The sequence below is a fragment of the Mchenga conophoros genome, linkage group LG11 (genome assembly GCF_057382185.1).
Source record: "Mchenga conophoros isolate Kocher_MC1m ecotype Shallow Benthic linkage group LG11, M_conophoros_male_GT1.1, whole genome shotgun sequence".
Classification (NCBI taxonomy): domain Eukaryota; kingdom Metazoa; phylum Chordata; class Actinopteri; order Cichliformes; family Cichlidae; genus Mchenga; species Mchenga conophoros.
In genome coordinates, this window is record NC_140536.1 from 21,908,118 (window position 1) to 21,929,858 (window position 21,741).

At 37.2% G+C, this 21,741-nt stretch overlaps 1 protein-coding gene across 4 annotated transcripts in view; it reads right to left on the reverse strand.

Annotated features, from left to right (window-relative positions):
- Positions 1-4,336: 4,336 nt before the first annotated feature.
- grik3 (glutamate ionotropic receptor kainate type subunit 3) overlaps positions 4,337-21,741 on the reverse strand; it is a 96,903-nt gene continuing 79,498 nt past the window's right edge. For 2 of the 4 annotated variants that reach the window (XM_085291469.1, XM_085291470.1), the window contains 5 exons: positions 17,302-17,420; positions 11,816-12,042; positions 8,807-9,032; positions 8,319-8,569; positions 4,337-7,628 (listed from right to left, as the gene is read on the reverse strand). In XM_085291469.1, the coding sequence (XP_085147595.1) occupies positions 7,263-7,628; positions 8,319-8,569; positions 8,807-9,032; positions 11,816-12,042; positions 17,302-17,420 (1,189 nt within the window). In that variant the 3' untranslated portion in view covers positions 4,337-7,262. Of the gene's footprint in view, positions 7,631-8,318; positions 8,570-8,806; positions 9,033-11,815; positions 12,043-17,301; positions 17,421-21,741 lie in introns of all 4 variants that reach the window. The other 2 variants (XM_085291471.1, XM_085291472.1) reach the window with 2 other exon arrangements.

Genomic DNA, 21,741 nt, shown 5'->3' on the forward strand with positions numbered 1-21,741 from the left:
ATTTATATAATGGACGGGTGTAGCCAACAGATCAGAAAGGTCCCGTTAATGCAAAACTGCCTTTTAAATGTACCACTCATTAGGTAGATATTAGGACTTGGAGCTATGTTTCCCTTATGTGGTTTCAGGTGTTACTCACCCAAATATGGTCACATCAAGGTGGCAGTGGACATGATGTCAGACTTGAGCTTTCCAAAAAGTAATCCACAAACCACAGGGTGGCGATGCACAGCTCTGTTATATAGTCTATGTGGATTTTGTGCCACTTTTGTTCGTATGAGTCATGTGTGTGTGCGTTTTATGTGAAGACAATTTGAATTCAAGACAGGAAAAGCAGACTGTACAACTGACAAGAATAACAGAATGTATTTGAAGAAGTAAGTTATTAAAGTAATTACAGAATGTAAATGCATTGAACAGATACTAATGGGAAAATGCTGACCATATATAGCATCAAATATGGAGCGTGCTTTCATAAAAATCTTAGGGAACATAGATTCAGTTTTACTTTTCATGCCCTGTTTTTTGTCTTGTGTTAAAAAGTAATATTTTTTCATGTTTTTCATTCCTTTAGAACAGTTTTTATTCAGCCTCATTCTTTACAGCTATATAACCTTTATTCCCTGGAGGGAATTCAGTTTTCACATTGCCTATAATAAGGTTCAGCGCACATTGGCCTTCCTATCAAGCCAATCCTCTGGCGCTGGTTCAGCTTCAGCTGAGATGGGTCTCTCACCCATGGGTCCACAGAGATGGGCATGGCACGGGTCGGTGCCGAAATGGGTTGAATGACTGCACATTGCCCTGGAGTGTCAAGCATAACGTCATCCAGTGACGGCCCTTTCAAGGTCATTGCTGCCCTACTGGTCTGTAGCTCCACTCCACTTTGGAGCAAGCTCATATGCAGTGTGTGAACTGAAACATTTGTAGTATTGAGGTTTTCCACATTTTTCCTAAGAGTGGACTCAGAATATTGGCCAGCCCTCAGTCCTCATGAACATCAATGAGCCTTGGCTGCACATGAATATGGCACAGATTCACCAGTTGTCTTTCCTTGGACCATTTTTAGTATGTTGGCTTCTAACCACTCCATACCGAGAACACTCCAAAAGACCTGCTGTTTTTGAGGTGCTTGGACCCAGTCATTTTGTCATTACAATTTGGCGCTTTTAAAAGTTGCTCAGATCCTTACACTTGCAGTTTTCCCTGCTTCCAATACACTGACTTTAAGAACCGTTCTCCAACTGCCTAATATATCACGTCCCTTGGCAGGTATCATTGCATAAAGACATTCGCATTGCCTGTCTTTGGTTTTACTGTTGTGGCAGACATTTGAGAATGATCTCTGTACAGTACATGGTATTGAAAAGGTGCTGCAAAGTACTAATGTCATTTATTAGCTTAGCTAGTCACAACATGGACACCAGTATGAAAAATTAGATCGGAGATGTCAGCACTGACACACAACAGAATGGACTGCTTTGTAGAGTGAAAAACTGTTAATGAGGATGATATCAGTTTCGCTGCATTGTGCACCAGGAACCACTGTCTCTTAAATCATTATACTGTATATAAATGACACAAGAGTAGTTGTCCAGGATGTCATTTTCTCCCTGCAGGTCCAACAACAAACACATTACCGAATTAAAAAAAAACCTAAACACATATTTACATAAGCTATCTCAGGTTAAAGCACATTTGACTTATACATGATAATTTCAATAAAGAATACATTTCTACTTTTGAAACACTAAAGGGAAATAATATTTTTGAAGGTTTGTTTAATAGAGTGTTGCAATGGTTTTATCAGCAAGGCCCACTTGAGATCAAATTGGACTGTATGAATATGACTCATGAACTAAAACGAGTTCGACAAACCCTCCTCTAGATAAATAATTTATGGCTCAACATTGGGCTGCAGGCCATTAACATTAATTTGAACACAGAATATCCATCAGAATGAAAAAATAGAAAAAAAATGTAATTTTTCCTAAAAGCCTCTCCAACATAATTAAACAACACTGCATGTAACAGCTTTTTAATTGATTTGTTTTTTTATTAAATCCATTTAGTGATTGTGTAGTTTATTCAGAAAGTGTAATTTCTTAACATCTGTTGAACTACTTCCAGAGATAATCCAGAGTGCTGCACTACCAGTCCAGATTCCAAGATGATCTCAAAAAGTATTTATCAGTCTCCCAAATTCTGTTTTATGCTCTCTAAGTTTCTCATATATGACTTGGGTTCTTTTATCTAGTGGAGTTTTACTCATTATTTGCTCTTTCTTCACTTCTGTTTCTCAAATCTTTGAGGCTACCCAACTGTTTTAGAATCATTTTCTTTATTTAATTTTTTCATAGTCTCGTAATCTTTTTTTTCTCCTCACTTCTGATGCCCTTTCACATCTCTCTTCATCAGTCTAGCTCCCTTTCTCTCTAAGTTTCCCTCTCTCTTTTACATACCCTTGATGCATTCCTGCTGGCCCTAGTCTGTCCAAAGGGATTAATTGATAGTGAGAGATAATAAATCTTCCCATTAGGCGCAAGGCCCCTGCCCATCGCTCATTATGCACCTGCTGCTCCTCAACGGCATGGCCTGGGGTTTCCCCGGCTTTTTTAACACACACATCTGCCATCCCAACGCCAGCAAGGTTAATCTCTTTCTCTCTATCGTAGCAGATTGGCTCTCTCTCAAGACACATACTTGTTCATGCATGAAAGCCATTTAAAGCACACATGTCTATTTATTCTTTCTCTTCTTGTTTTTTTTCTCAGAGTTGAGAAGCTTGGATATGTGCACGCTGTTGTATGCAAATGCAACAATCTAGAGAATTTGAAAAAAGACCAGCATACAAAATCTTCAACTAAATAGGAAATATAACAATCTAGAATATGGATACTTATAGAATATGTCAAGTCTTCAGGTGTTTCAAAATGTCTCAGTTTCAGCACATAGACCTGTTTTGTTAAGAATGTATAATCTATGTTGTCATTTTTCTATGTTCTGTTATGATATGATCAGTTTTGTTTTACTGTTGCAAATTATACACTTTTTGGCCACTTTACTAGGTTATTTTTTCTTTTAGAGTGCCGCGGTTGTTAGTGCTAGGCCATTTGCTCTCACTATTTTAGACACAGCTGATCTACTGGGATTTCCCCGCATAACCATATGTAGAATTTACAGAGAATCTGGAAAAGAAAAAAAATAGAGAGAGGCATTTCTCTGGGTGAAATCCTTCATTGAGGTCAGTGGAGAATGGCTAGAGGGTTTGAGCAAATAGGAAGCCAACAGTAACTCAAATAACCGCTTGTTACAACCAAGTTTTAGTGTTAGGGTTGAATATTCTTTAAATGCCACAGCCTACTGAGCCACCCCTCATTATGCTTTGCTAAGAAAATTGGAAATATTTCAGCTAAGAAAATTGGTAATGTTATAAAATATAGTATATAAGGCAGAGTGTGTACAATTTTAATGAGCTTTTATTCTTCAACAAAGCCTGAACTCTTCTAGGCAAGCTTTTCTGCAATTTCTTTTAGTCTTCAGGAAGAGTTCTCAAAGGGAGTGCCAAAGACTTTGGTCTTTGATGGATTTTTTTCATATTTCTTAGGGACATGCCTTTAAGATACTATTTATCAAGTAAGCATGTGATGCTATCATGTCAGCATGGACCAAAATCCATAAAGCATGTTTCCAGCATCTTGTTGGCAAAAGGGGACCAACCTGTTAGTAAGAAGGTTACCTACTAATGAATATACCAGTGAATATATTTTTGAATATTAATCTTATTTTCTATAGAAGGCATTTGGCTAAGATAACTTGCTTTATGCCATCCTATTATGCAGCCTTTCAGTTTGATTTCAAATCCTCGAATGTTGCCTGAAAGCATCAGATGTTGAGTCAAAGTCCTTAAACAGTGGGCACTGACTTCTCTTTCCACACATGGTTGTTTGTATTTGCAATTAGACAATATATTTTCATCATCATCGCTTGCTGTTATACATTTTTGTTATGTCTTTGATGTTTCCTTATGCATTCTGCATAATGGCATAATGCATAGTCACTAACAGGTTCTTCATAATGATAATCAAAATCTGATTCGAGGAAATTGAATCTAATTCAGTAATTTTGGGCACATCTGCAAGCTTTCTAACACGAAGCAACCAAAATCACAGAAATGCAAATAGTACCTTGAATGTGAGACTCACTGCAAAACGTTTAACTGCAACTCTGAATGTGTTGATACTGAAAGCTCAAAGATATTCAGTGATAACATGCTAAAGCCACATCTTTAGCACGATGGAACATCACTAATCAGTCAGTAGATCAACAGATATAAATAGTTTGTATTTTTATTTAAAACCTCATATAACCCATACAGCAAACTGTACAATTGAATTATTCACAGTGTGTTAAAAAGAAAATAATTCAGTAGCTTTTATATAGTATTTTGTCGATTTTCCCCATGTTTTACTCGGCTGTGGGTTATTCTAATGTTCTTTTAACACATACAGTTACTAGGAAAACAAAATCTTTTTTTCCTTTTTTTTTTTACAAAACCTTACAAAAACTATATTCATAGAAATTCTGCATGTCCACAAAGAAAACCCTGGTTGGCACCAACATATTTATCATATTGTTTGAGAGGTTTTCTGCCAAATGATAGAAGCTTTGCAACTGAAAAGAAAGGTATACATAAGAAGGCATACCATCATGACTGCTAGAAAATCAAAATTCATATCACACACTGCTAATGGAACACACTTTTCTCCCACATTTCTTACAAGTTTGTGTAAAATGACATTATTCACATTAATTTATTTCTTAAAAAACATATATATTCAGTAATCAAACTGACTGGATCAGCCAAATCCGAAACCCTGTTGTAATTCCAACTAATCGGATGACATTTTGATTTACTTTCACATATTACAGACGTGAAAAGCAATCTTGTCTTTCAATAACCTGCATGAAAAGCTACAGTTCACATGAGGGTAACAGTAACGTAGCAGAACCATGTATCAACCACAGCCGTACCTTAGACCAGGTTGTCATCAGGATTTCATGAAGAGTGAAGGTCCGGGTTAGGGTTACGTAATATAATCCTACTCTAAAACAACGTCCCCCAAATTCTTAGGAAAGCTCAGCATTTCCATTTCATTTTCACTTCATAGAAATATTCTCGCCATCATATAAGAAGATTTACATACTGTATATTTTTTCCATCCGGATGATATTAATCCAATATACCATATCATATAATGCATTTCTTTTAAATAAATTAAAAAAAGGTGTGGGGCTATGGATTTGGGGTAAAGTGAGGAAGTAGTTAAAATTGACCTCTCTAATGAAATAAATAGCATCTAGAACATATTTACCTGTTAACAGAATTCATTTATAACAGTATAAATTTAGCAAAATACATTTTCTCCTGCTGATTTTATCTACATATTCTACTTTGCAGGAGGGAATTGATAAAACAATAATACAGTCAATCTCTACCAAATCAATGCTTAGTATTACAGACTGGAGTTTCCTTGAATCATAGATAGTTACAAATTATTATTTTGTTGTTGTTGTTGTTGTTGATGTTGTTTCTGCGTATCAACAATTTAAACCTCACAGAGGTTTGCTGTTCATTCAGCTTTCAGGCGACAGCAGCTCACAGACTCCTCGAATCTTTCTTGGGCACGACACTCGCTTTAGATACAGTATAGCATACAGTATATGAGCACACAAAACTGTGATCTGTCACCACATTGTCTTTCAGTATGTTCACACACGACACGTATGAATTCAGTCCACATCAGGTAATTGAAAAGAAGAATACGGACGTTCTGGTCGCAGATGACCTTCAGAATCTTGCTTTGCTCATTTAAACCCAAACTTATGCCCAGTATATATAACGCAAACCAATCATTTGTCCAAAAAGCCTGCAGATCACACAGATGAATGGAGTGTTTAAAATGTCAGAAGCAGTTGGGACATTCAGTGGTCCTGTGGCACATTCAGACACAGACCAAACACATATTTTAGTGAATATGTCATGCTTAAATGCTTGAAAAAAAACAACAACAACAAAAAACCCAAACAAAACAAACTCTGTCTCTCAGTTGTAATATAAACAGAAATGCCTGAACTAATGCCCTTCAGCCCAATCAAGAGTTAGAGATTTTAGAAAAACTGCAGGCTGCCACAACTAGTCAAAACTGCTTCAATATTTTCAGTATTATTATTAAAACTGTTTGACATTTTTGACTTTTGAACAGGAAATTGATCAATAAGTTTTCCTGTGTTGTTTGTGCAATAATTGTTTTACATTACATTTTGATAAACTTTTTTTTTTAATCTAAGTTGGTTTGCTTAACCATAAAATATAATGTATTTAGGATACCTATTACCCTGCATGGTTTGAACAAATATTACAACAAGATTATTACAACAAAATTTAAAACGCTCCAATTTGCTTTTCATTGGACTTTTCATTGGATGCAAGATTTGTGCTCCTAAGTGAACCGTTCTGCCCCATATGCTAATGTAAATGCTTCTACTGAATCATCATATCTTTGGCAATCATCATTTTAAGTTAATAAAATTTAGTCATGTACAAAATTATTAGACACAAAAGGTATTACTAGGACCATTATAGCAAGGTTGTATCTCTCGTTTTTTAATACATCTCAACAATCCACTTTGCATCAGTGACTATGATTGCTTGTGTCTATCAATATAATTAATTACAAATTACAACTAACTTAATTGCTCAACTTTTAACTAGCCGTCCACCAATAACAATACTGCACATACTAAATTAGTTTTCCTATACCTTTTGACTCAATGACAACCATTAAAGCCCAGACAACAAGTTTGAGGTAACATTATTTTTTGCTGTCTGAGGCCATTTAGGAGTGTGTAAATCAATCAATTGGGTAAAGGTAGAAACTCAATTTTTGCATGTGGCAAAACTGAACTTCAATCAGATCTCCTTCCGTTCTTGTATTGTATATCTTTCATTTATTGCCATTGTCCATAGAGCCATTCTTCTCGCTGTGTTCTGCTAAGTTTTTTCAGCCTGATTCAGGATTCCTTGAACATTGTGTTTTTTTTTCCTTGTGTTTCTATGTTGCGCACGTAAACATCAGACTTGAAACTGATTGAGTGTATATACTGTTTCCTTTCTCAGGAATGGGCTTTTTTTCTTTTCTTAGAACCTCACTGAATCCTGCTTTTACCTCTTTCAGTTTGGATTACAATGGTGAATGTTGTCATACCTGTGTGGCTGATGCTGCCATTTTCAGTTGCCCATGTTTTGTTAGTGTTCCCATGTCACTGTGGTTAATGCTGTATCTGGTGATCCCATCTATACCATTGTCTCTAGTCACTGGCAGTGCCCCTGAAACATTGCTCAGCAGGCTCTTGCCCTGTGGGGAACACATTGTCACGGGAACACAGGAGTCATCCCAGTGCTGCAGCTCATGTTGTCCTTTCCTGGGAGTCGTCGGTCGTTGTAGGCGTGCATGTTGATCACTGCATCCGTCTTCACCATGACTGGAGGCTGAGGTTTGTGTTTCACCCGTCTCTCGCAGGTGAACGACAGTCTGATCTCGTCCACCATGGCACTGCACAAAGACCTCTGGGCAAAAAGGGAGGATGCGGAGAGGGCAGCGAGAAGGAGAAGAGGGGAAAGGGACGGGGGGTAAATGCCTTAGCTTTAAATTGTTCTGACAGCAGAGAGTGTCGGCAGTCTAAGGAGCACAAAATGGATAAAAACATTTATGTTGGGTTAATTCTGGTATGTTTGCATTGTGTGCATGTGCATGGCTGTCATCAATATCAAACTGCAACACCACCCCGCGTAGAGTTCACACAATTCATTGTTTCTGTGTCAAAAAAGTTTGGTGTGAGAACATGCAACTATTTTCTTAACATGACTCAAATTAATGATTTACAACAGCAAAGGCGCTCATGATATTCTGACATCGCCAGTGACTAATAATGGATTACGTCTCTATGCTCCAATTTGCAATTATGCTTGTTAAAATAAGTAAATATTGCGGTGTTATGGCCAAGTCCTCCTGGGGATTAGCCAAAGGCATGCAAATCCTTTTATAACATGTTTGAACGAAAAAGCCATGAATAGAGCACAGCTTTGGTTTAGCGGCTATATGGAACGCAGCAAAATAACAAAATGGCACATGCACCAACTTCTTAGCAAAAAGGTGAATCAAATGCTAGTACAGTGTAATTAAATTAATTTCTAAGTAATTTTCCATGCATACTTAAAAAAATATATTCTTCTGTTAATTTATGAGGACATATACCTGCTCACGTTCCGCAGTCTTCCGTAGTTTGTAGATGAATTCAGCAATTGCCACAAAAACAGATAGCACTAGGCCAGATGCCAGCACAATGAATATACCACCCAGGTTCTGGATACCCATGGGGCCTGTTTCGCGATGCCGTTCATCCAGGCAGCTGCTCCCACTCCACCACTTCTCCTTTAGCATGTGTAGGCGCCCATCCTCCAAGATGCTTAGGATTGCTATGGAGATTTTGTCTCTGTACGGAGAGCCTGGAAGCAACATAAGGCCTATTTTACTTTGGAAGAAACACCAGCTGGACTCTGTGATAATAAGGTTCATAAACATGCTGTGACACACTCTCACTAGTAGCTTAAAAAAAAGTTTTATGTTGCTGCCACATCTGAATAGTAATACCTCAACCTCCTTCTTCAAAAAGTAACACATAACTTTTCAATTTTTATAACTTCTAGTCTCAAATATACTCGTTAGCCATTTAAAAGTCCTACCGAGGGGAGTGCCGATGCCGTAGCCTTTGCTGTCGATAAGTCCTCCCACCTGTGTCAGGTTACAGTTCCTTCTAGTGATGTAATCAATAGTGGTGGACTCCGTAATGAGGGCATAGTCTGACTTCAACACCCTCTGAATACCATCTTCAATAGACTTCACCAGTGAAGTTCTTGGCCGGCTGCTCATAAAGGCCCACATCTTCTCAAAAGTAGAAACTCTAGATTTCTGTAAAGGATGAAAAGATGCAGTTTTTAAAAAGTGACTCATTTTAACAGTTCCCTAGCTGCAGGCGAGAGAAAGTAGCTAAAAAAAGTACAATGCTTCTGCCACTAAAAAAAAAAAATCAATTTTAAATAAATAAATTTCAGATGTTAGATGCCCCAAGGTGTTAAATCTGAAAATACTGCTAACCATAAAATCTCTCTAGTCCCTCTGGAAGAAAAACTTAGGGGGATTTTTTTCTCCTTCTTTTAAAAAAAATTGAATAGAAAATGTCAGAGATGACACTTGTTCATTTACAGCACTTAACAATACAGTTTCTTAGCTTGTGATCAAATAGATTTAAATGATTACCCATATCTTCTTTGTCACAAGATTAAAGGACAGTAAATTAAAGCTCTGTACATATCTGTCCTCATAAGTGCTACTGAAGCAGCAATAATAGACAGCCTTGCCATTAGTGTTACATCGGGCTATGTGGTATTTCATGCAATTTTCTAGGAGGTCACATTTATGCCATGTCTAATCCTAGATAATTACTATTTAAAGAGTATAAGCCATTTCAAATTGTGAAAGATGCCACTATAAGAAGCCCTCTATTATTGTTAACTGCAGTATAAGCACAATCTTGGCTGCTTAAAACTGAGATATGATAGTCTGATATTAAAACTTTAAAGTACCAATTAAGATGTATGGCAAATGCTGCCAAGTTGGCATCTTACCATATGGTAGCTTAGTATGGCTTATTTGTGTTACAGCAGTGTGTAAATTACGAATGACTCATAATAAAGAACGTCTCCCCATCTTTCCCCAGTGAACAATGGGAGCTACATCAGGCATTTTTTCAGCCTATCATTAGTAGGTGGTAATAGTCATAGACAGGCTCCTTAGTGCACTTGTTTTAATCCAATGGGCAGCTCATAAGATAAGTTCTGGCCTATAGTGGTTGACTCTTTTTCTAGAGAAACGAAACATGTGCTACAACACTATTATAATTTCACGATCATGATTTGAAAGCTGTCTTATTCTGGATAAATGTAAAACTAGACTTAGATTGTGTTATAAATGTGTTGAAATAATCATCCATCCATCCATCCATTCGCTTCCGCTTATCCTTTTCAGGGTCGCGGGGGGCGCTGGAGCCTATCCCAGCTGTCATAGGGCGATGGGCGATCGTGGCTCAAGAGTTGGGAGTTCGCCTTGTAATCGGAAGGTTGCCGGTTCGAGCCCCGGCTCGGACAGTCTCGGTCGTTGTGTCCTTGGGCAAGACACTTCACCCGTTGCCTACTGGTGGTGGTCAGAGGGCCCGGTGGCGCCAGTGTCCGGCAGCCTCGCCTCTGTGGCTACAATGTAGCTTGCCATCACCAGTGTGTGAATGTGTGCGTGAATGGGTGGATGACTGGATATGTAAAGCGCTTTGGGGTCCTTAGGGACTAGTAAAGCGCTATATAAATACAGGCCATTTACCATAGGGCGAAAGGCGGGGTACACCCTGGACAGGTCGCCAGTCTGTCGCAGGGCTAACACACAGGGACAGACAACCATTCACACTCACATTCACTCGCACATTCACACCTAGTGGCAATTTGGATTATCCAATTAACCTATCCCCACAAGCTGCATGTCTTTGGACGGTGGGAGGAAGCCGGAGTACCCGGAGGGAACCCACGCAAACACGGGGAGAACATGCAAACTCCACACAGAAAGACCCCGGCCTGATGGTGGAATTGAACTCAGGAACTTCTTGCTGTGCGGCAACAGTGCTAACCACCGTGCCACCGTGGCTTAAATTATACACAATCTCAATACAACCTTAATCCCCAAATGGTAGTAACAGAAATCATCTGGTATCACAATCTTTTGGTAGCTTTTTTGACCTCAGTCCTCTGTATGTGCAGCACACAGCACGTGTGACTCCATCCAGAGCAAAGCTACGAACAGTTGAATATATTTTTCTAAATAAGTTTAAGACCAAATGCATCCATTTGCAGAGGCTTTATCTGCTCCCTGGTCTCATCAGTATTTATCATGCTTCTCTGCCTCATTGAGTTAACATCATTAAGCCGTTCTGTAAGAGCAAGTAGGAGCAGAGGGCACGTGAGTCTTGGATAATTATACACCTGTGTCACCTATTTATGATGCAATAATCACAACCGTGATTATCAAAGTATTGAAACTGATCAAAAATAACAGTTTTACATTGGAAAAAGTAACATAAATACAGATTACTTCTGCATACATGGTAAACTGCGATTATGGTGATACTCCTTTACATAAGCAAAATGCAATTCGATTAATCATCAGCACATCAATATTGTTTTCAATGTAAACATTATCAACAGAAAATATGCATAAATCAAACTCGACAGTGAAGACTAAAGTATTCATGAACTAAAATACAGGATTTGCAGGGCAACAAAAAAAACTAGGGCAGGCCCTGAAAAAGTATTCGTTTTTTTTTTCTTTATTCCAATTGAATATCATAATCTTATGTGTCTTCAATAGAAATGTGCAGTGTTTTCATTTTCTTACTCTGAGAAACTGTAACTCTGTTACATGTGTTATTCAGCACCACAGCAGCAGAAGCATCTGAAGCAAAGCTCAAAATAATGAAATAAAGTCAAGACCCTTCAGGCAATCGCTGAAACTTCGGAATAAAAAACATCATCTGGAACACATCAAACGGTGTAGAGAAGTGGAGAAACTAAAAAGAAAAAAAAAGCCTTTGCTGTGGGAATTAAAATGTAACTGAATTTATATGTGTAATATAATTCTGATAATAATACTACCATTTGTACCTTGAAGAAAGACATCGTTGCACCATCTTTGACCACGCCGTACTCGATTTTGGTCTGCTTGGCAATGTCGTCAGCTGAGTCCACAGGTGAATCCATTCTTTCCACAGTGAGGAAAGCTGCTAAATTAGCTGTATAGGATGATATGATGATGAGCGTGAAGAACCACCAGATCCCACCAATTATCCTGGTCGACAGGGCTTTGGGCATCAATTCTGAGCCTGTAGGCAACGTAGAGTGAGAGACTATTAAACAATTAGCTATATAAAACTGTACATGCCAACAGTGTAACTGAATAAAACAAATGCAGTGACATGACCATGCATTTTTGTTAATTGGTCTGCAAATGTTTTTGGCAGTGCCACTAGTGTTGATCAAGGTACTGTCAATGAGGAAATGGAAACTGATGCGAGCTTGCCAGGTTAGCCACACTCTAAGCTTAGAATTCAAAAATGGCAGATCAGATCAGTAAAACTGTATGGTGCTTAGAGTTTTACATTATTTTTATTTATTTATTTTTTCAAGCAAGATGAAAATGAAATAATTGATGTGTTTGATTGTATTCAGTCATCAATATTTTCTTAAAGTCAGCTTTGGTAAAGCAACTGCAAAAGAACTTAATCTGTGAAAAAATAGGATGTGAAATCTGATGAAAAGCTTATTTATTTATACCCTCATGGCATTTCATAACTTATCATTTATTAACATTGAGGTATTGTGTCAAATCATCAACACCAGTATAAAAATGAGAAGAAAATAAAGGTAAGCTATAATACCTAGCCGGACTGACAGTGCACCTCTGCATCAACCTCGACTTTGAGTGGTCCTCTGCTGAGTAATACTATGTTTACAATGGCTCACTGACTGGTGTTAAAGTTACTTTATATCTCATCTCTGACAACCTTTAAAATACCCTTGTGCTTTGTGCACTCTGTTACTTTACTGAGAAGATTTACGAGGGCAATTCTGAAGAGTAACAAGCCCACAGAAGAGGGGCAGAGTGGTCAGCTCTTTAACCTCTTCTACCAAATTTGATTGGATTTGTCCTTTGTGGTCTGACAAAGATTCTGCCTGGTTACAAACAAGGGACAGTAGCATCCTTTAATTCACTATGACTTCAGAGATGGAAGATCCAGATGCATTCTCTTGTTGCACTAAAAATGAAGTGAAGCAACGTGTAACTCAATTGAATTCCACACTATAAAGCGCTGCTGTCAGCAGGGAGCAGTATATGGTGCTGTATCAGAAAACTCTAATAAATACAAAAAGCAGATCAGTCATGTAGTGCCAAGGAAATAAAATGGTGTCAATATACCATACAGTTCTGTGAAGGTCTCTTGTAAACCGAGGAAATAACAAAGTACTTTCTGGGAGAACAATACAGATCCTATGAGTAGCCAGCGGTTCACATCTTGGTGTCCAGGAGCTACACTGCCTTTTTTGACATTTCAGAAATGTTTCCTTTTTTAGTGATCAATTAACAAAGTAACAGATGAAACAATGTGTGTATTGATTAATATTTTACTATTTTGCAACAAAACATTTTACTTCTGGTTAGCTTTCTCTTGCATCCAGTATATATCTAATGCTAAGCTAATTAGCATTATGCCATTTTTTTTTCTAAACTTTCTCAGAAGAAATGTCGATATGGTTATTTCCATAACCAATTAAAGTATTTCTAAAAATATATACAATATATATTACAAACAGTGTATATATTATGTTTAACAAGCAAAAAAAATGGTTTTAAACTAGTTAGCTAACCTAGCTAAAGCAATATCAATAGCCTATTAATCTTTAGCTGAAATAAAAATTCACTGTCCCTTGATGTATACATTTTCCAGTAAAAAGCGGTGAAACTTCTCGTATTATATTGCATACTCTCAAAAGAAAATATCATATTTTACGAGTTAAAAATTAACTCATAAGGGCTTTTTAGGCGATAGAGACTAAAAATGTTTAAGATTTTCCTTAATAACTCACAGACTGCTTCCAAAACACTAGCAATGTTTTGATAAAATTAACATACATGTGCACTAACTAAAGGTGAAGTTGATATCTTTTCACTAATAAAGACATGACTATAATATTTTAATTCTATAGGCCACTGAAAAAAATACATCAAACTAACCCATTAGGCTTTGTCTCAAACAGGAGTAGTCAGCAAAATAATTACATTGCTGTAGTACTATAATAATTTATCTTTAAAAAAATGTTTAGCCTATATACTTTCAATTTAATATAGATTTTGAGTACTGCAAGCTATAACTTCAAGGTAAAAATGTATTACTGAAATACACTGATGACTGTGACATTACAGATGTTTAATCTGGTAATTAAAATAAACTGACAATACAGCATCCAATCATTTGGATGTATTTATTTGTGCAATGCATTATATAGCATTTATATTGATATATTTTTGTTATTATAAAATAAAAAAAAATTAAATTTAAATGTATATTATCAAAATATTTTCATTTTCTCATGGTAAGGTATGTCATCATCACAAACAAGCATGATGCCTACAATTGTAAATGTTAAAACATGTCACAGTTGTGTCTTCTTACCATTGCATCAGATCTCTCCTATTGCACATTATAAAGTTCTTATCGCCGATACAGCAAAGCAAATCCTTTCTCACTACAGCATTTGATTTGCTATACTTTGCTAATTCCACTTAAATGTGAGCAATAACAATGCTTCAAAAACTATGGTCATCGCTTAATATTGAAAAAAAAAATAGCCCGGCTGATTTTTGAAAGTTAATTTGAACTGAATTATGTAAAAATTGTAGTGTTGCATTTTTAAGTCGTAAGATTATGCATTATGCAGTACTAGTTTCGGTTGCTCTCTTGTTCACAAGAGGTCGCCACAGCAGGTGGCTCCGGATTTTTGATTTATTTTGTTTCCTGATGCAACCCTACAGGGATTTGCATCTCCTGCCGGAATGGAACTAGAAATCTTTCACTTGTTATTGAAGGTCTGCATTATAGAGGCATTTTGATTCTATATTAATATTATAATGTTACGAGTTCTATATCATGTTGAATGAATCTATTTTGAAATAGTTGTTTGAGTTGTAAAAGGATTTTTCCTTTGTTTTGTAAGCTAATGCATGATAAATATACCATCTCTATAGCTGCTACTAACATCTCAACATACATTCATCAAAACACAATAATTAAGAAGTCTCTTTGACGGTATGATGTTATTTTCTTCTCAATAAACGAACAGATTGCTTTGCATCTAATAATGCCTTTTGAGTTGTCATCCTTTGGGGGGGAGAGTAAGAGTTTCTCTTTGAATTTAGAAATGCATCGTGCTAAGTATGATGCACCTGGTTTTTTGGAGTGTTTCTTCCCGCAAGCAATGTCTCACCTCAACACTAGCACTCGGCTTTCCCATGAGAATAGCTACCTGCACTTAGCATTCTCTTCTACGGAGTCAGACAAAAACTCCTTTTCCAAGCTTGAGGCTTTTACTTTTACTTAATTGGTTTAAAATAAGGACACTTGTGAATGGAAATGTTTGTCCCATTGCACGCAAAGTAGGCTAAGTTAATTTTGATGCCATTCTAAAAAAAACAAGATACAAAAAAAAGCAAGGACACTGCTCCAGTTTCTCAACCAGAGTGAGAGAAACCCACCTCAATGTAATAATGTGTAAATAACAAAATAAAGAATGCTATATTTAAAATTTCAAAACAAAAAAATCATGGTAAACATACATTCACAATCCTATTTATATTATGCAGGGAGATGTGCTTTAATTAATAAAGAAACGATGTCATCACAAATATCAGAAACTGCATTGCAGTGCTTATTTTGCAGAAGCCACTTTGCAAGAAACGTTCAGACATGATGTGAGCAAAAACCTACCGAGACCCCAGGAACACATCTGAAGCACACAAAGTGTTTGCTTTTGCACCTCCTCATATTTTATGTTCTTTGTGTTGTCTAGGACACCTCCCTCCCACAGACAAGCTGGTAGATTTTTTTGGATTTTCTCAAACACGTCCATTTGCATTTTAAACATGTCAAGGAAATGGCTTCCGTCTCAGCTGCTGTCACTGTGTTTGGCAGACAAGCAAGGAAAGTCTGTTTATGTGACACAGACAAAATATAACTCGCTGCAGATCCCACCGTGCAGCATGTGTGCAAGGTACCATAGCACAAATGTGTGTCACCGAATCCCAGAATCAGTCTGCGTCGTCGCTTTTTTTCACGTCGATGCATTAAATGTTGAAATATACGTTTGACTGTACCTCTTTAAAAATTCACGGAGAAACAGTTATTGGAACACTAACCTTATATTAACTTGATATCCTGGTGTGAAGAAATTTATTCAATGAACTATGAAGAGCTGATTAGCAGCAGACGCAGCTCTAGTCAGCTCCAGCAGGCTAAATAAGAAGAACTGGAGCTGAGGCATTTACAGACAACACTCTATGAATTATAATGAAAAATTCTCCCCAGTTTAGTTTAATAATATAGGCTACTAACTAGCTCATTTTGTTTTGATTTTCTTTCTCCTCTCCCTTCCAGCCCACTGGTGCTATACTCATAACCCTCTGACTGCACCAGCAAATTGGCAGTGCTGCTATGCAGTTTCACAAGAGTGCCGCCGAATTTCTGTGCTTAATGAATTGCTGAATGTGTTTGCTATCCTTACGGGCAAAGATCTACTGCCGAGTCTCACTAAGCCTCCTTGATTTGTCTTGTTACACTGAGGTTAAACATTTTTGTTACGTTGGTCTTTTTCTCCACAGTTGACTTCATTATGTTATTTCTGGGCCTTTATTTGCCTACCTATCCCTTTCAGGGACACCTAGCAATGGCCTAACAGCAAACACTTATTTATATCCCTCTGCTTTTACTTAATAATATTACATCGACAATACGCTTTTTGATCTGACACTAAAATATATGATGACTGAGTTCAAAATTATAAGGCATCAACAGTGACATAAGTTGGTGGGCTACTTGTTGGACAGTTATAATTGAAGCATATGGATTCTCTACACCCGGCCACTCTTAGCGCAAGCCAAGCAGTGCTGAACACGTCACAGCAGCCAGTTCGAGCATAGCTGACAGCTGGCATTTGTCAAACATGTTCCTCAACTTACCCTTTGCGTCCTCAACATTCAGAAAGCTCTTGAGCAGGGCCAGTGACTGTGTAACGTGGAAATAAATGCAACGATGTGTTCCACCCTTACCCGCCAATCTCTGACAAGTGTCTGGCACATACTCTTCCCTTTTTAAACAGCAGGTAGGTGACAACAGCTTCCCTTTGTCATGTAAGACTGAGCTCGGCAGTTGTTCTTGACAGGTAAATGTCTTATGAAACAGTCACGGAATGGAAATCATGGAGCTTGTCAGTTAAAGAGGCAGAAAGTGGGAGGTGGTGGTGAAGAGAAAAGGAGGGTGGGGGTGACAGGATTGTTTCTGACAGGAAAGAGGATGTGTGTGCCGCCTTACCTTGTTGCATTAAGGAACCAACTCCAAACCAGAAGCTGTTGAGCAGGGTAAAGTTGTTCTCCACCACATCTGATCCAGGATTGCAAGGATGGGCGTCATACCATTCATATGGACTGAATCTGGGATTAAGAGAAGTTGGAAAGGAGTCAAAAACCTCTACCAGTCACAAGATCAAAGAACAATAGTATTATATCTTTTACATCATTCTTGAACAATGTTGAATAGCACTGCTATTTCAGAGTTTCATCTTTGGTTTAGAGTAAAAGAGATAATGATGCATTAGACAGCAACTCTACAAGCACTACTTAAAGCACGATTAATTGATTATTAGCAGCAAATTAAGCTGTAAATACGACCTTGGACTGATTATTAGCCTCTACAGTTGATCTGGTGAACATATAAGCAAACATCTGTCAAGCTGAGGATCAACACCAATAATCAATTAAGTAATTAATCTAGAATTTTGTCTCCATCATCTGCCTTAATTCTGGGTAGTAACTGTACAGCTAGTTTTAGGCCTTTTTTCACTAAGAGTAGCTCTCTGATAGTCTTTTAATAATACAAAGGAATAATGCAAGCAATAGATTTGTGGGCTTTAACACAAAAACAATGAGTTACAAAAACAAAGGGGAGTCACTATGGGGGACTCCGGAGTCGGTTGGTTATTTTGGCCACGAACATGGCCATAACGTCTGGGTGAAATATGTATAATATAGTTTATATGCAGTAGCTGGAATGGTTATATAGGTGCAAAAAAATTTTCAAACTATTATCAAATGTCACATCAAAAATTTAAATACACTGGTCCTAGTTTTTTAAGCCTTACCTCTGGAAACCCCCTTGACTTATTCCAACATGCTTTGTAGTTAAAGGTGACGATTGAAGCATTAAAATACAATTTTTCAGAGGGTGTAAAATGTCATGTTTGAGAATGTGAGGAATAAGGACCCCTGTGCAACTTTCCATATCTGTGACACCCACCCTCCACCCCATGCAACTTTACTGCACAGGAGGACAGAGGCTGGGAAAAAGTATTAATATTAACTATATTTTATTCTGACGTCCTCGTGGCAAGAATTGTGTCATCATTACCCCGACGTGTCTTATTTGCTAATGTGGCAGAATATGGCATTAGACATAATGAGTAACTAAAACAGTCCACTGACTCTCCTATACTGAATCTTTGGTTGCATATTTCTGTTCTGAAGGGATATGGCAGGAATAATCTAGAAAGATTGAATTAACTAGAATGTATATTATGAAAAGATTAATAGACTTCAATCTAATTACACAGCGCAGAAATATTTTCTAATATGTCAGCAATCTATTTTAATCTGAGGGCGAACTGAACCGATGGGTAATCATGAAATAGACAGAGGCTTTTCCAGGCGTCATTCATTAATTCTAGTCTTATTTAGGCATCCAGATATATGAACTGATGAACATTAAAAGACTGTATTTGCCCACTGTGATCTTGCCTAAGTGTTGTTTCCCATAGACTAAAATGACAACAGCCACATATACTCACCAGTGTTACTATCTTTAAGTGTTTCCATTAGCATTCGCGACTCATCTGCCCTTAATAACATGTGCAGACATCAAAGAGGCCTTGGGCAGCTGTTGTACAAATGTGGTGCTGGCTAACATTTTAATGAATTCCTTCAGTCTCATTTTGTTTTACTTTAATCTTAAATTGAAAGCCTTGGCCATGTAATATGTGATAGAGGCTTGGAAAATAGGAGAGATTTTTGCAGCCAAAATATACACGAACAGGACTTAAACAGGACACAAATGAGGAAAACCAGAATGCCTTTTTTCATTATTTCAGAGCATCTCCTACATAGGCAATGTGAGAGTACTGATTCAATCCTCCTGATTTCTCTGCTAATGTCTAAAAAGGTTGTGCTGTCAACCAGGGCCATAAGCATGTTTCAGACTTCATGCAGCAGCCTACATGCAGTAGAGTGATGCTGCGGAACAAGGTACTCTCCCGGGTAGGGACTGCAAACGACAGTTTTTTGGATTCATTCAATACATCATGTGTTGCTGATATATGTTATTAGATTTACTAGTTGTGATTTTAGTAAAAAGGGAAACTCTAATACAACATTTTTTTTTGTAAATTGTCCTGTGGCCATACTTCCACTTGATGTGGACTTTTTGATCATATTTTCTCGCTGTAGTTGGTAGGTAGCCAAGCAAAAGTGTACGGATGACACAGTGGCTGAAGTATTAGAGATTTTGGTCTCACTTTGTTATACGTGTACCTTCTTTAGCTAAATGCACACGTCCCAAATAACCATTAATTTTCCACCATTACAAATGCAGAAAGCGACTATAGGTTCTGCTTTCCACAGTGTTTGATAATGTGGCTATGAGGGAAAATAAACTTCATTTCTACACGACCAAGAATATAGTTAGACCAACTGCATGCCCATAGAAATAATGACCTGGAGACAGCTTGGTAATTAAACGTAACAAAGCAAAAGCCTCATTTTTGCATTCACAAACAATAGCTTGCTAAATATATACTACTTCGGCACAGTTTTTAACTTTCTTGTCAATTTTTTTCTGTTGAAATGTTAGTGCTGCCAGTTATTAAATTACATCTATTTTCAGACTATAATAACAGCACTCCCTGTTGTCTGTGAATGATTTCAGTCTGGATCATTGGAGGACCAAATCAGCATCTGTGATTTATTCGATGTGGCGAGCAAAGCTTACCCAAAGACATGTCTTGCAATTAGCTCTAAATAAAGTTGATCTCATAGGAAGCACACAAATACCAAGACTAACTAGACAAGGAAAAAAAAAAGGCAAAATGCGCTGATATTGCAAACTGATTTAATGTAGCACATTTAATCTAAATACACCTTTGTGGTTCTAAGGATTGTAACATTTTTTTAACAACAGTCTATATTTTTTATTTAATTCCCACAAAAGGACCAAGTTCTTAGTGAAAATCTAACGGTTTTAAAATCAACACATATATAGTGTTGATTCCAATCTTTGCCTGCAAACGCTGGATTTTGTGGTTTAGAGATTTGTTTTTAGGCAACAGAAGTAAATTGTATATTTGGTGGGGATATTTCTTTTTGAAAGTGAGACTGGCTCATGGAAATGAAGGAACAGGTCACCCAGTGCAAAAATGTGTTTTCTTTAAAAACAACAGAGCTCCTCAGCACAGAGGAATAAACTATAAAAGGCTTTGGAAACACAGGTAATCATTCTTAGTAGGATCTGTGTTTTGTCAGGTAATGGTCTTAGTGGATCTTTGAATGGATATCACTATTCAGATCCTTTGGATATCTCTGTATAATAAATGTAAATGGATCAAGAAGCCACGATATCTTTACATATTGAATATGTTGTGTAAAACCACACACTTGCTTAGTTGTGTGTGTTAAGCGTGTTAAACAGACAGTGAGAGTATAAATGCTCATCCACATCAACAAGTTACAGAGATTTTCAGATTTATTGGTGAGGCAATGTTTTTTCTTCGGATGTATTATCTTCAGGTTTTAAATGTGTGAGGCAAAAATATTCAGAAATCATCTCTAATTTTAATATATAGGCGATTTTTTCCAGCACAGTGTTACAGCATAGTTTATATGCTATTTATCTGTGGATAAATAAGTGATCCTTCAAATCATAAATATTGTATTTCATATATTTCTAATATGTTTGTTATATTTATTTGCCTAATATCGATGACAATACACTGACGCAAATGTCCAGCATTTGAAATGTCCAGCATTTGAAATGGCCTATTTGTGCTTGGAGTAGCCCCCTCTCTGTTTTCTGTCATCTGCTTTATGCTCAATTATGACGCACTTTTAGGGATGCGACTCAGCTATCTAGGCCAGCCTTCAAAAACTTGATGCAACAATTTAAGATGATTTTGCACTTATGTGAAGCCACTCCAGAATTTGTTTGGTCTCACAACAGCAAATGAGGATAGAGTGCAGCTGTTTGCTCTCAAGCCCCTGAACTCCTTTCAGTGCTCGCTTTTCTATAACTTCCTCAAGCACCACTTTGCATGAGAAGCAGCAGGAAATACAGACAATGACACTAAAAAGATATTCATCATATTCATGACCAAAAAAAAATAATTTACAAGTGAGATACTTCTCACCCAATCAAACAGATAATCTCCCTCCATTAAAACTGTGACTGACTTGTACCAGCCTGGAAGTTCATTATTTATAATATATGTGAATGCTGGTGATCAACTATAAATAGCCTACTCTGATGCAATTTTACATCAGGTGTATATATTCTTTTCTTTTTGCATGGCTGAATATGACAATTATATATATTTTTTCTTATTTTAGCTCGAGGCGAAATGAGTACTTTTTGAAGGGTTAGTTCAAGATGCTTTGCCAATTCCAAAGACAGCACACAGGAAACAAGAAATTGCCCTCTGAATAGGACTTTGCA